This window comes from Panthera pardus, unplaced genomic scaffold, assembly GCF_024362965.1.
Source record: "Panthera pardus isolate Hobbes unplaced genomic scaffold, ASM2436296v1 HiC_scaffold_5, whole genome shotgun sequence".
NCBI lineage: Eukaryota > Metazoa > Chordata > Mammalia > Carnivora > Felidae > Panthera > Panthera pardus.
This window is the reverse complement of record NW_026526980.1, coordinates 3,870,813-3,885,830: the sequence shown is the minus strand read 5'-3', so window position 1 is coordinate 3,885,830 and position 15,018 is coordinate 3,870,813. Positions and strand designations below refer to the sequence as shown.

Below are 15,018 nucleotides of genomic sequence, written 5' to 3'. Positions count from 1 at the left end.
GTAAGTAACCTGAGAAAAAAGATCCCCGTCTTTTACTTACTTCTGTTTTTAATCCTGCTGGTAGCCGGAGGTCTGATCCTTTTAGGTGCTTCCCAACATACGGTCCTCACAGCACCCCGAGCCGAGTGACCTAGGATCCCGGCTGAAAAGGCAAATTCCCAGGCCTCCTCCCAGACCTACTGATGCAAGCCTTCCAGAGATCTAGGAGGCCGCATTCTTTTTAAATTTTTTTTTTAATGTTTATTTATTTTTGAGACAGAGAGAGACAGAGCATGAATGGGGGAGGGGCAGAGAGAGAGGGAGACACAGAATCGGAAGGAGGCTCCAGGCTCTGAGCCATCAGCCCAGAGCCTGACGCAGGGCTCTAACTCGCGAACCGCGAGATCATGACCTGAGCCGAAGTCGGACGCTCAACCTACTGAGCCACCCAGGCGCCCCTAGGAGGCCGCATTCTTAATCGGCCCCCAAGAAGGTCTTGTTCACACCCAAGGCTCATGGTCCCCCATGTATTTAAAAGAAGCAGACCCTGGGCCTCATTATGCAAAAAGCAGCTCTCGATTTCACTCTGCCAGCGGCCATCTGAGGCCCCATGGCCTCGAAGACAAAGTGACCCACACTGCTCTTGAGTGGTTTCTTTCTTTTTTTTAAATTTAATTTTATTTTTAATGTTTATTTATTTTTGAGAGAGAGAGAGCATGAGTAGGGGAAGGGCAGAGAGAGGGGGAGACAGAGGGTCTGAAGCAGGCTCCGGGCTCTGAGCTGTCAGCACAGAGCCCATCATGGGGCTCAGACTCACAAACCGGGAGATCATGACCTGAACCGAAGTCGGACGCTTAACCCACTGAGCCACCCAGGCGCCCCTTGAGCAATTTCTGTGTAGAAGCTTGTTCGTGTATACGGGGCAGGAGAAAGCTGGTGTCAGTGTGACCTCTGGTTTCAGCAGACTGTAACCATCTGGGATGAGCTTTAGATTGGGTCTTGGTTTAAAACAAAAATCACTGAGCTCAACTGTGATGTACTCCAGGTAGAACACATTTCAACTTCCTATCAGGCCACGGTCGTGACTCAGACACCCTTATTGTGGCTTCCAGATCAGTCGAATTCAGATCCGCTTTTGCTTTCAAGCATCAGCCCAAGACACAAAATTACTCGTGTGTAAAGCTGCCATCAGCTTGTTTTTGTGTTAGATTTGCATGCCGAGGCAAGAAGTGATGCTAATCGATGATGCTGTTTATGCTAAGTATGGACATTAAATCATTTTAAATTCCCTTCACGGCCATTTATCTCATGTCCTTTGGAAGACTTTATATTTCAGGTGGAGAGAAATTGGCCTCCTGTTTGTTTTGTTTTTCTCCTTAAATTCATCTTCCTGAAGAGTTAATTACTCATGTTTTCTCCAGCTTGGGAGTAAATCACTGCTTATTATCTGGAGTGAAATGTGTTGCGATGTTTCGCACACGCCAAGTGTTTGTTTTAAGGCCTGTTTGCCCTTTGGTTATGAAATGAGCTAAGCAGGGCCGGTCAACCTGGAGCAGAGGCAGTGTGAACTCTGCTTCCATTGTCGGTTTTAATAAATTTCCTCTCTGATTTTTAATTTAGCAATCCCTATTGTCTTGTCTCCAAGGAGAGGAGCTGGGTAAACAGGCTACTCTCCTCTTTTAACTTTGAATTCTAAGTGAAAAAGGACAGTATGCTACAGTCTGAATCGAGTTCCATTCAGCAAATATTTATTGAACTGGCTGGGGGGTGAGCCCTGCGCTGCGGCCGAAGTGGGTTGTGTGGTTGTAGAAGCTGGGCCAGGACGGACTGTTGAACAGAATTACCAGTCAAGACAACCTGGGTCTCAGCTCCCGCCCCCAGCCATTCAGTCAGTCTCTAAGTTGTGTTGGTTGTTCCCCCTGCAGATCTCAAGTTCATTCTGGCCTCACCAGGGGGTCCTGTGTCCCAGATCAATGCAGCTGCCTCCCAGCCCATCTGCATCCAGAAACTTTGAGCCCCAAACCGTTTCTCTGCACTGCGTTGGGAAGAAGTGTTCTAATACATCAGACCGATTTTATCCCTCCCCTGATTAAAAGTATTCAAGAATCCCTGCCCCCACCCCTCCACACACTTCACTCGCCCTGAGGATAAAGACGGAACCCCTTCACAAGCCACCTACCGGTCCTGCTGGTCTGGCTCAGAGTTGGAAGTCACTTCCTGTTGGAAGCATTTTTTGGTTCCCTTCCAGAGCAGGAAGCTGTGTCTTCGGTAGCATCCTGTGCTCACTCCCAGCGTGACCATTATCTCCCTTTGTTGCCATTGAGCTTTGACTCCTCTTCTCCAGCCAGATTGGCAACTCTGGGGATGGGGGCCGGGCCTGCCCTGTTCACTGTTGTGGTCCCAGAGCCTCCTGCGGTGCCTGGAAGAGTATACAGCAGTAAAGCCCCAGATGCACCTACCGAGCCACGCATGAAGAAGTGAGAGCATTCAAGGGCCGGAGGGGATGTTCCAAAGGCACAGGAAATGCAGAAAGGCATTCCAGCTGGAGGATTAGGCTCCATGCAAGAGCTGGAAAGCATGGGCAGGATTTCAATCTGTAGAGGTGACAAGAGGAGGGATTTCAGGTAGAGGAAACAGTGCAGGCAAAGGCAGGAAAGTAGGTGTCGATCGGGGAGTGTTTATGAGAAGGGAAAAGTGTATGCGTTGTTGCGGGTGCGTAGAGGTGTGCGTGTGTGTGCAGGGTATGTGTATATGGGTCGTCGTGCATGTATGGGTGGATATGAGTGTATATATGCCTGCATTGGGAATTTGGGTAGGTGTGAGTGTGTGTATGTATAGGTGTGGGTTTGTCTTTGGGTTTATGTGTAGATGTTTAGGTAGACTGATATATATCCGAATATGTATACATATATGAGTGTGTGTAGGTGCGAGTGTATCGGTGTTTGGAGGTATACATGCAAATGCAAATGTCCTAGCATGAGGGTATGTCTAGGGTGTCTGAGAGAGAGGAAAAGGACAGAAAGCAGAGAGCAGGGAAATTGGTGAGATTGATTGATTGTTGTAGGGTCCATTAATGTTAAGGGGAGTCTGCATTTGATTGTGTAAGCAGTATGAGTCATGGAAGGATTTGAGTAAAGGTAGATGTATGATTTTGGCATTTTGATATGTTCTTAGGGGGTGGCTTGGAAGCCCAGAAAACCAGTTATGAGGAGATTTTAATTGTCTCTTGTAAGCATTTCGTGAACAGATCAAATAAGATCAAACATATCACTTTGAAAGGAGAGCCACAAACATCTTTTCATCACCTAATTTCTTCCAGCCACTTGTGGCCTCTGTGACATCTCTCCAAATTTACCCAGACACGAAGGGGTGAATGCTAACTTATGACAGTTTTTGGAGATGAAATTGTCTCTGCCCTGAGAAAATAGCAGCTGAACATTTTGATAAGTAATCGGTGCCCTTTCACAAAACATTTTCTAAGAGCTGAAGAGAGATTAGCTTTCTAAAGGCACTGTATTTAAATTTTATTAATAAAAATGGATAAAAAAAATCATTACAAAGTTAATTTCCCCTCTTTATGGTTCTTTTAACAGAATCACTTTTCTCCATCAGAGGTCAATTATTTTTCTTTGTCCTCAAAAGCTTAGTATATTTGCAGAAAACACTCAAAGGTTTATCACCAAAATTCAGTTTATTTTGAAGGTAAAGATTCTTTTTCTCCTCCCACACAGTCTATTTGGGTGAGTTTGGGACTGTTTTTAATTATAAAAAAAATTCATGATAGAGATTAAAAAAATTGCCTGCCTGTGCCTATTTGTTGTATATAGAGTGTTTGTGAGAATTAAAATAGTGCTAAGAATAGTGCCTAATACATACTAAGTGCCCAGTGAATGTCAACTTTTATTATTATAAGAGCTCAAGCAATGCCATCCAGACTTTATTGCTGTCTTCTCTATTTCTTAGTTCTGTAGTCTCTGATAGGTTCTTCTGTCACGCCACCCTATGCTAATCATCCCAGTACAAGTCCCAGGGAAAACTCCCATTGGCTCAGCTTAGGTCACATGCACATTCATGAGCCAATCACTGTGGCTCAGGCACCAAGTGTACTGATTTGCCAAGTAAGGGCCATGTGCCTATTCTTTTTTTTAAGTTTATTTTTGAGAGAGAGAGAGAGAGAGAGCGTGTGCGCACTCATGAGCAGGGGAGGGGCAGAGAGAGAGGGGACACAGAATCTGTAACAGGCTCCAGGCTCTGAGCTGTCAGCACAGAGCCCGACGAAGGGCTCAAACTCAAAAACTGCAAGATCATGCCCTGAGCCAAAGGCAGACACTTAATGGACTGAGCCACCCAGGTGCCCCTCCCTAGTTTTTATCTAATGTCTTTTTTCCTGTTCCATCCCCTCACCTCATCCAGGACACCCCATAATATTTAATCACAAGGTCTCCCCAGGCTCCTCTTGGCTGTGGCGGTTTCTCGGCCTTTCCTTGTATTTTGATGACCTCCACAGTTTTGAGGAGTGTCGGTCAGCTATTTTTAAGGATGTCCTTACACTGGGATTTTTCTGATATTTTTCTTATCATCGAACTGAGTTATGTGTCTTGGGAAGAAGAGACCACAGAGGTGGGGCAGCACTGCCCTCATGTCGTATCGAGGGGACCTACTACCAAACTGACCCACCCCTGTTGATACTTATCTTAATCATCTGGCTGAGGAGGTGTTTATTGGGTTTCTCCACTATCAAATTTTTCTTTTCTCTCTCTCTCTCTCTCTCTCTCTCTCTCTCTCTCTTTCTTTTTTTTTCTCCAGCAAAAATTTCTAGTTGCATTTCTTCCCTGATTTAAAAGTGAGTCCTGGGTTCAGATCCTGATTATCCCACTCTCAAGCCGTAGATACTGAACAAGCTGCTTAAACCCTGTGCCCGTGCCTCGGTCCCGTCATCGATGACCCAGAGATAACAGTAGTAACATCTTGTTCATGTGTCTATTTTTAGAATTACGCGAATTAATATGTATAGCTCCCCAGACTGGTGGAAACGGGAAGTCTTATTTTTATCATCTTGTGTGACCCTCACAGTCAGTCTGTAAGGAGGGCACTATTAATTACCTTTAAAATATAAAGAAAGCTCAGGTGAGCTAGAGCCCCACTTCAGGTAAAACATGAGCCTTGCTTCAGGTGACCCCGCTTCTCTCTCTCTCTCTCTCTCTTTCTCTCTCTGTCTCTGTCTCTGTCTCTCTTTCTTTATCTCACTCACTTGTGCTCTCTCTCTCTCAAAAAAATAAAAATAAAGAGAGAAACCAAATTTCATAGAGATTAAGCAGCACGCTGGGTTTTACCGACAGAGTTTCAGTTCTTGCTTTGTCATTTACATTGTGACCTGCACAAAACAGGTCTCTTTGAGCTTCAGTTTACCTACCGAGCAATGAGGACAATCATACTTCCTCACCTCCTGGAGTTGTTCTGAGAACTGAACCGAGTCCGATAATGCATGGAAAATTCTCAGCACTGTGCTTAGAAACACATAGTAAAACCCCCAATAAATGTTAATGATTGGCTTTATCAAACCCCCCAATAAATGTTAATGATTGGCTGTATCATCATCGTCCACGTTCCCACAGCTGGGGCTTGGCCATGTCAGAGTTTGAACCCACGCCCCTCTGCAGAGAACCAGCAAGAGTCAGCTTTGAGCGAAGCTTCAGATTTGGGCACCGTTGGCTTCTGTGCAGCAGACAACTCCCAACCAAGAAGGCTCTGGTGACCTCGTTCTTTCTTCTCTGTCTTCCAGCTTGGTTCTCCGAGCCATCCTGTCTTCTTCAGAGTTGGGCATGTCACTGGGCCTCTGCGGGGACATGGCCACTGTTCAGAATTCTCCATAATTCAACATCAAGTTGCAAGCTGCACAGCCTTCATTCACCCCTTTCTAATTCTCTGTCACCCTGATCCCGATAAGGAGGGAGATGGGAGGGCAACTTCTCCCGTGCTTTGCATGGAGCTTTAGATCCAAAAGACCTTAGAGATCATCGGGTCCACCCTCACTCCCCATCTCTGTCACAGGGGAAGAGACTGAGACCCAATGAGATCAAAGGTCAAGGGCATGTTGTCAAGGGAAGTCGGGTCTCTGCCTCCTCAGCTGGCGCTTCCGCTGCAGAGGCTCACCGTTTTCCCAACGAGAGGCTTAAGAAAGGTTGGGTTAACGATAACAGAGCCACATATGGAGAACTTGCTGTGGATCCAGAGACGTTTGCCACCATCATCTCGCTCTAATCGTCAAGGCACCATAATGAAATTGAAATATTTTCATTTGGTGGTTGAGGGAACTGAAGTTCAGAAAGATGCTGTGGCTTGCACAGGGTCACAGGGATTTGAGCCTGTCTCTCTGACCCCGAGGCTCATGGTATTCATTATTCTGTCTCCTCTCCCTCTGTGCCATGTGAGGGAGAGAAAAGAACAGTCCCTGTGGGGATGGGGCTGATCCCTGGGAAGTTGATGGGTCGGTATGTGCACGTCCACGTGGATGTATCCAACACAGACACACAGAAGTGTGACTTCCTGTCCCGATCGTGTGTAGATCTAACTGGAAGTTTGGCAAGGCCTCGTGGAACTTCGTTTCCCCTTTGGGCTCCAAAGACAGGACCATGGCTTCCACGGTGACTGTATCACTTCAGTTGCTCTGATGCCTTGAGAACTTACCCCAGGGGGACTGTCGCGGCCAGGAAATGTACGGACTCCTCCAGGTCAGGCAGGACTGCTGACCTAAAGTTATGGACTCCGCCACGTGGGGTGTGCACGACCCTGAATCAAGAAAAAGGTCCAGTTTAGAGAATAGCAGGACAGTCACCCTCAGCACAAAGACGGGAGCCGGGAGAGTGCTGGATCACTACTGTCCTCAGGGTACACGGGGTCCTTCCGTTTGGGACACGACTGTTAGAGAAGGGCACGTGCGGAATACATATTCTGTGCCCATTTAGTGCCTGTGGGTACTGAGGCAAGCATAGGTGATGTGAGTGAAGGTTCTTCTCAATTCAGGGTTTATTCCTTTGACTGTTGACGTCCTGTTGAACACTTGAGAGTGGCCAGAGCCCCTTTTAAATTGGCATTGGCATGATGGTCTTGGATGTGTCTGGAAAATGTAATACACAGAGGCTTTTCAGCAGCCTCTCTCAGTGGCTCTGTGTCTGGGGGGCTAAAGTCGATGTGAAGCGTGAGTGAAGGGGAGAATATAGGTTTCGGTACCTCAGTGTTTTGCTGAGGGTGCAAGATTCCATAGCTGAGGCGAACGTGCACACACTGATCAGTCTACTAGTAGTTTCCGACTCACTGACATTTTTAAGAATTCAGGTCAGGTGCTCACTGATTCGATCAGCAGCTGTCCATTAACTCCCTCCTTTCGCCAGGCCCTGAGTTTAGAAGCTGTGATCCTCAAAATCCATCAGTGTGTATTTTAAAATCCCTCCTAGCCTGGGAAATTGTCATCTCATCAGAGAAACACATAGCTTATTGAGGTATAATAGTATTATGCAAACAGAAATTGGATATTTAAATCGAATTAAGGATTTGTGAATGAAATGTTACCATGTCTGGGAGTTCCTTCAGTGTAATACAGGGGAAGTGGGTGGCAGTATAAATGAAACAAGATTGGCCATGAGTTAGTAATTATTGCCACTAGAGAACGGGAAGATGGTGATTCATTACCCTAGTCCACTTTTGCATAAGTTTAAAATTTCCCATCAAGAAAAAGAAAACAAGGATGGGGGCACTTGGGTGGTTCAGTCGGTTAAGCTCCCGACTTCAGCTCAGCTCATGATCTCACGGTTTGTGGGTTCGAGCCCCGCATCGGGCTCTGGGCTGACAGTTTGGAACCTGCTTTGGATTCTGTGTCTCCCTCTCTCTCTCTCTCTCTGCCCCTCCCCTACTTGCACTCTGTCTTTCAAAAATAAATAAACATTCTAAAAAAAGAAAAGGAAACAAGGATGAATTCAGGAGTCATAGAACTCCCACCTTCATCCAGGTTACAGAGGGACATATATCCCCAGTGACTTCCATTCATCTTTTCCCTCCTGGGGAACAGACTGGATGAACTCTTGAGGTAAATCTCAGCTCCTCACGGGGACCTGCAGGGCTTTGCATCATCTGGCCCCTGCGTGTGTGGAGTGCTTTCCCTTCCTTCCTTCGCTCCCCCAAAACCAGCCCCCCACCACTCATCTTGGACTTCCAATCTTGGCTTCAGTGCCACCTCCTCAAGGAACCCCTCCTTGGGATTTCTTCCCCCCCCCATTTGCTCTCTTAGACCCAATTTTTCTTTCTTCCTCCCAGTTCGTATGGTGTATGTTTTTGTGTGATTATTTGACTCATGTCTGTCTTCCCAATTAGCATAAAAATTCCATGCAAGTAGAAACTTCACTGCATGCCTGACATTCTCCTTGGTGTCTAGTGTAGTGCTTGATACCCGAAGGGCCACTCCATAAATACTTATGGAGTGAAAAAAATCTCTGTTAATCCCGTCTACAAACACTGGACTGACTCCGTTCAAATCCCTTGTGAAAATGCATATAGGAGGGTAAAGTGAAGGCACTCTGTTGTCTCCTATGTGGTATATAGAATCCTGGGGCCAGGATTTGGGGATCTGGGGAGCCTACCAGAGCAGCCTGTCAGACTCAGAGGAGGAGGGGGCTCTCAAGATGTAGGGCAGCATGGAAACAGCAGCTTCGGCCCTGATCAAGTTTTTCCAACCACCACCTGCTTCCACCCTCCTTGGCTGACTGGTGGGTGCTTACGTAGACATGGGAAGGGAGAGACTAACTTAGGGAGATCTGGGGAGTTACTGCACTCCAGGAAACCTTCGCTACTTCTCTCCCCAGCAGTCAGCCTTGGGCGGGGACCTTTGCCTGACTCCACGGTGTAGGGGACAAGATGTGGTCAATGACATCACCAAAGATTCTGCTGGCTAAACAGTCTTTGCGTTAATTTATGTTTCTTGGGACATCCGGGGCTGTCTGTGCTGGGAAGGAAGGGTCTTGGAGCTATACTACGGTTACCACGGATCACTTAATAGAAACACGTTTGGATTCACACAGCCCTATGGTAGGGTTCTGGTTCCCTCGCTTCCCAGCTGCTTGAGTTTGGGCAGGTTACACAACGTCTCTGTGCTTCAGTTCTCTGAACTGTAAAGTTGGAATAATAATCCTTACCCTGTAGGATTCATGGGGATCAGAGTAACTGGCAATATTGATACATTTCCTGCCTACACATGAGTGCTCAAAAGTGACACCCTTATGAGACGGCATGAAAGAGCTGCTGTGGAGAGGTGCAAAGTTCTGTGTTACTGGGGAGAGCAGGAATGCCCTTCCCGATTAGGTGATATTTGAGCCAAGTCTTGAACGCTAACTACAACAATAAAAAAGTGATGGCAGCCACCATGTACGTTACATGCTGAGTTCTGTGCTCAGTGCTTCGTGTTCATTTTGGCTCATCCAGAGCTCCCCACAGTCCTGAAAGGCATAACCTGGTGCCATCTGCATTTTGCAGATAAAACTCAGAGAGGTTAAGTGACTTTCCTAAGGCGAGCCAGCTCATGGGTGAAGCCGGGATCAACACTTAGTTCTGTTTGACTGCAGTAAGCCATTCTCTTACCAACTAAACTACTCAGCTGCTCTTGAAGGTTTGCGTTTTCCAAGAGAAGTGGAAAGAAAGGATTGATGGAACTTGTCCCAAAAGAAAAATCTTGGAGATCTCCTATTTGCTTATGTATTGGTATTAGTTCTGTCTTTGCCCTACAGCCAATTGATAGGTTTATCCATCATTGTTTCCTGGCTGGTGCCAGGACATAGTCAGTGCTCAATAAATCTGTGTTGAGTGAATGAAGAACGTGATGGGCTCAACATTCTCCCCAGCCTGTGTTACACATAGCAGCACAGGCAGATGAACAAGTGTGTTTGCCCAGATTACCGTACTGCTCATGCTACTGTCATAAAACAGAAGGTATCACCGAAGCTGGACAGTTTTGCCATTGGCCGCATGGAACATTGTGCTCTAAGCAGCAAACATTTTCCAGTCCAAATGATGAGGCGATCTGAGGGCACTCCGTCTGCCTTATCTCCTTCCACGCCGTCACCCCTTTCGGCGTCCGACGTGTTTGAATTCTGTTTATGGGCCTGCAGTTCGTTTCTGGCGACACTCAGGTTACAGGAGGGGAGGTGAGCAGGTCACGTCAATGCAGACAAGCCTGGACTTGGCACTTAGCATCTCAGACAAGGTGTTTCCTTGAGGTTGATATTACAAACGAAGCTGTGACCCACGGTGTCAAGCAATTGCATGTGGGAGCGAGAGGAAGAAGGAAAAAGCGTGATACCGGGAGCGGCTTCTTCCCGGTGCATGTCTGAATAATGCCAATAAGCTGTCAAATAAAATTAAGGTTCAAAACATACAGGCTTCAGTTTGATTTCACTAACATGCTGGCTGCCGCTTAGAGAGGGAACAGGTCGGTGCTGTTTTGACGGGTCTTGGTGCTAAGCGCTGAAAGTCTCCTCTCCAGGCCAAATTAATAACAGTTCACTTTAATTTGCAACTTAAGTAGAACGATATCTGAGGTTGAAATGAAGCCCTTCATTTCCTCTCCTGCTCGCCCTCCTTGTGTTGACTTTCCTGTCCGTCCTCCTTCCTTCTAGCTCTCCCGCATCATCTCCCTGTCTCCTCACCCTTTCTCTTGGCACCTTCTAAAAGTTTCTCCCTGTCCTTGTCTCTCTCCTGTACCTCAAAGAAAAAGTGTGGAGTCCCTACTACGTGCCGGGCTCTGCGCTGCCTGCTCATCACAGACGGTCTTGTTTAATTGCCACAACATCCTTGTACAGTAGGTGGAGTTGTGCTATTTATAGGTGACACACAGAGGTTCACAATGTCTCAGAGCTTAACTAGGGTTGTGCAGCTGGTACATGGCAGAGGTGGGAATGCAAGCCTAGATTTCTCTGATGCTAAAGGTCCATGCTGTTCTCCCGCCGCCAGTGGTCCCGAAATCTGCCAGAACCTTGGAGTCTCCTGGGGAGATCTAGCAATCTCAGTGCTTGGGTACCACCGCCATATTAATTAGCCTGGGAGAGGCAGGCCTGGGGGCCGTCCAGGATTCTTCTCCTTTATGTCTGTTTTTCTTAGCATCGACACCAAAGTGTATATTGAAGTATGTAGCAGAAAAGCCCTCAGGATGGGTAGGGTTCTTGTCCCAGACCTCTTATGGGGAAGGACTTGCCTTTCTAGAAGGTGCTGCAAGAAATCACAGGTGTGCCTTTGCCTTCCTGATGCAGGTGGGCAAGTGGGAGAACCAGAGCCTGAGCCTCAGGCACGCCGTGTGGCCGAGGTACAAGTCCTTCTCAGACTGCGAGCCGGACGACAATCATCTGAGCATCGTCACCCTGGAGGAGGCCCCCTTTGTCATCGTGGAAGACATCGACCCGCTGACCGAGACGTGCGTGAGGAACACTGTGCCGTGTCGGAAGTTCGTCAAGATCAAGTGAGTCCGGGGATGCTGTCGGTTGGATGTGCCCAGTCCTTTAACACAGCCTGTCATTGACAACAGTGGTATCTGTAATATAGTAGTAAAATTTAATACACAATAGCTTATTATAATAGTACATCATAACCTGTGATATTAGATTTTTTAAAGACTTCAGTAAATAGCTGGACTTATGCCAGCTGGTCTGCATTCACTTACTTCCGGCAACGGCAATTGCAGGTAGGTGGTATTACCTGTCTTAGAGATTTAAACTGAGTTATGGGCAGATTAAGAAACATGTTCAGGGCCATCCAGCTAGTAAATGGAGGACCTAGGACCCAGACGCCGTCCACCTGCTTCACTGCCAGTCCTTAACCTCTCTGCCAAACTGATCCTCCCCTTTGGTCTTTCCTTAAAAAAAAATTTCATGTTTATTTATTTTTGAGAGAGAGACAGAGACAGAGTGCGAGCAGAGGAGGGGCAGAGAGAGGGAGACACAGAAGCCAAAGCAGGCTCCAGGCTCCGAGCTGTCAGCACAGAGCCCGAGGTGGGGCTTGAACCCATGAGCCGCAAGATCATGACCTGAGCCGAAGTGGGAAGCTTAACCGACTGAGCCACCCAGGTGCCCCCCAAAAATTATGTTTTAATTTTTCTGGCTGTTCCCTCCTCCAGCCCTGCACATCTGCTTCCTTCCATCTCTTGTATATATCCCAGACACAAACTTTTCAAAAACTTTGAAAACTTCTCTCTGTGGGGAGGTCATGATACAGCTGTACCCCTCACATATGACCTTATGATGTGATCAGTGTGGAACTGACCTTCTGGAAGTTTCCCAGCTCACCGACAGCAAGCCCACATCACCTCTGGGCCGTTTCCTCATTTATTAACAATCAAAGGAAGAACTGGCCATTTTTATGAGAGCTTCTGGTTAAGTTTCTCCCTAATATGTAGGCCCTTTGGTGAAGCATAAAGCTTCATGACCAGGTCTAAGGCCCTGGTTATAGTTTTCTGGTGCAAACACAAAGACACGGCCCTTGTGGGGGATTTCACCAAAAGGAAAAGGCCTACCATTGGAATATTTCTGTGAGTATTTTCTGAGTGTGTCCTTTCATCTGGATAATTCTCCTGTGTCTTTTAAGTCTTAACCACTCCCTCCCCAAGTTGGGTTTGTTCCCCCTCCTTCCAAAGAAACCTGGAGAGTCTCTGTACCTTGGTCTGTTCAGGGCACTGTGACCAGTCACCACAGAGTGCATGGCTTAAACACAGACACTTCTCATAATTCTGGAGGCTGGAGTCCACGATCAAGGTGTCCAACCAGGGCCCTCTGGTTTGAGACGGCCATCCTCTCACGGTAGCATCACACGGTGGAGAACGGACAGAAGAGAACCAAGTTCTCCTGTGTCTGTTTCCAAGGACGCTAATCCCATTCATGAGGCCCTCACCCTCTGACCTAATGACCTCCCAAAGGCCCCACCTCCTGACCCCATCACATTGGAGTTGAGAGTTTCAACACATGAATTTGAAGGAACTCAAACATGGAGTCCCTACCACTCGATCTCTTTATCACCCGATTTTATGGCTTATAGTTTGTCTTTCTCCCTGGAGGGTAAGCTGCCTAAATACAGGAAACATGGCTTCTTAGTCTTTGTACAGCCAGGGACCCACAAAACATGGCACAGTAATGTTGATAATGATCGAACAGATGAGCACCTGGACACTTTTTGTCCCACTCTGCAGATTCTGACCGAAGCCTTCATTACACAAGGTGCAAATCCCCAGAGCTCAGCGCTTGGGACAAAGATTTTTTTTTTAATATGATTGTTAAATGTATTATGAAGGCAGATTCTGGTTTGGAGGGAAAAAATTTTTTTTATCAAAATTCTGAATAGATTAGTCAATAAATAGATATACTTGAAGCACAGTTCGTGTGTGAGGCATAGAGCTGTGCTGAGCTGGGACGACAAAGGACGGGATCTTACGGTATAGCGTGTACACAGCTCAAACACAACTCAGCCCGGAAAGGAAGGACAGATCCGTGTTAGGATACGCCTGGTGAAGGATATAAATAAGGCGGTGTGATAAGAGAGTAACGTGAGGTGAGATGCAAGATGACCCAGAAAAGGATGACGAACGTGTGAAAAGCTGGGGGGCTGGCGGGAAGGAGCCTTCCAGGTACAGGGAATAGCAGCTGCAAAGTCCCTAAGGGAGGAGAGAGATTGGCAAGTTTGGGCAACAGAAGGAAGCCCAGTGCAGGGCTAGAGAGTGACGAGCTGGCAGGGGGTCGGGGGGGAGATGGAAGGGGTAAATGTGGGAACGTTGTCCCAGGAGGTTTTGATTTGGACAGGTGTTCCTGGAGTACAACGTGGTCCGATGGAGAAGGCAGAGTGTTGGGTGTGAGGCCAAGACTGTAACCTCAGTAGGGCACCCCCTTTATGACAGCAATGCCTGCTTTGTCTCAGTAGGGCCAATCCAGTAGGGCCTCTTGGGATCCACAGTCAATAACAGGAGCTTCAAATCTTTAAAATCAGAAGCCTTGGAATCGCTTCTCGGCCTTTTGGCTAAGATCAAGTGTAAAATCAGAAGCCTTGGAGCTGACAACGGTAGGTCACCGAGTCCTGAGCCACATTCATATGGAGAAAACGAACCCCCCAATAAATTACTCTCTTTAAAAGAATTGACTTTTGTTTTTTTACTGGACAGTATAAACAGATTAACAGGTTAAAATTCACCTTTTTGGTTCCTGTGGGAGGTGGCAGCTTGCAGCTTCCCTTTTCCCACTTGGCGACAGGACAAGTTTACTGAACATCGAGATGAAATCGAAGTGTCCGAAAGCCATAGACAATTACTGGGACCCGTTCGTCCCAACATTAACACATAGCAGATCAATGGCCTTTCCTAAAGGTAGTATCTCTGAGGCAGGCCGGTTGGTTCTAAGAAGGATTCTGTGAGGTAACATGATTATATTTTTTCTGGGTGATAATCTCCCAGGGTAAAGCGTTTGTCTCTCACTTCTGGCAAATGGTGGGGTCTTGAGGACACAAATCAATCTTCTAAAAACATAGGTGACAGGAAATGAGCTAAGAAACCAAGCGTTTCTTTTCATCTGTTCGTTGGGTGTTAGGGCATAAAGAGAGAATTGAGGAAAAATTAGCTGGCTTGATATTTTGGGGAAAAATGGCCATACTGCCAGTGAATCCCCCAAACTGTCAAATTGTTGGTAAGAAGAGAGGATATGTATTCTTAAGCACTTACCTGAGAGGTGCTTTGCATATTTCTTTTCATCTTCCCAACTATCCCACAAGGTAAGCCCTCACCTTTTCACTTTGCAAGTACGTAAACTGAGGCTTATGAGTGAGGAGGCTTACCTGCATCTTCCTGGTTGTTAGGGGCAGACCTAGGACCTGAAAAATGGCTCCGTCTGACTTGCATGGCCGTGATCCCGTCCACTCGCCACACTGGGAAACTGCAGAACTGGAGAGCTGGGTCACTTATTGGATCCCTTTCCCCACATTGGCTTCTATGGGTCATCCTTTCTTTTGGGTGAGGGTGGGGAATGGGGA

At 47.0% G+C, this 15,018-nt stretch overlaps 1 protein-coding gene across 1 annotated transcript in view; it reads left to right on the top strand.

Moving 5' to 3' along the window:
• GRIN2A (glutamate ionotropic receptor NMDA type subunit 2A) overlaps positions 1 to 15,018 on the top strand; it is a 369,843-nt gene that overhangs the window by 284,265 nt on the left and 70,560 nt on the right. The window contains 1 exon segment of the mRNA XM_019468560.2: positions 11,271 to 11,476. Coding sequence (XP_019324105.2) covers positions 11,271 to 11,476 — 206 coding nt within the window.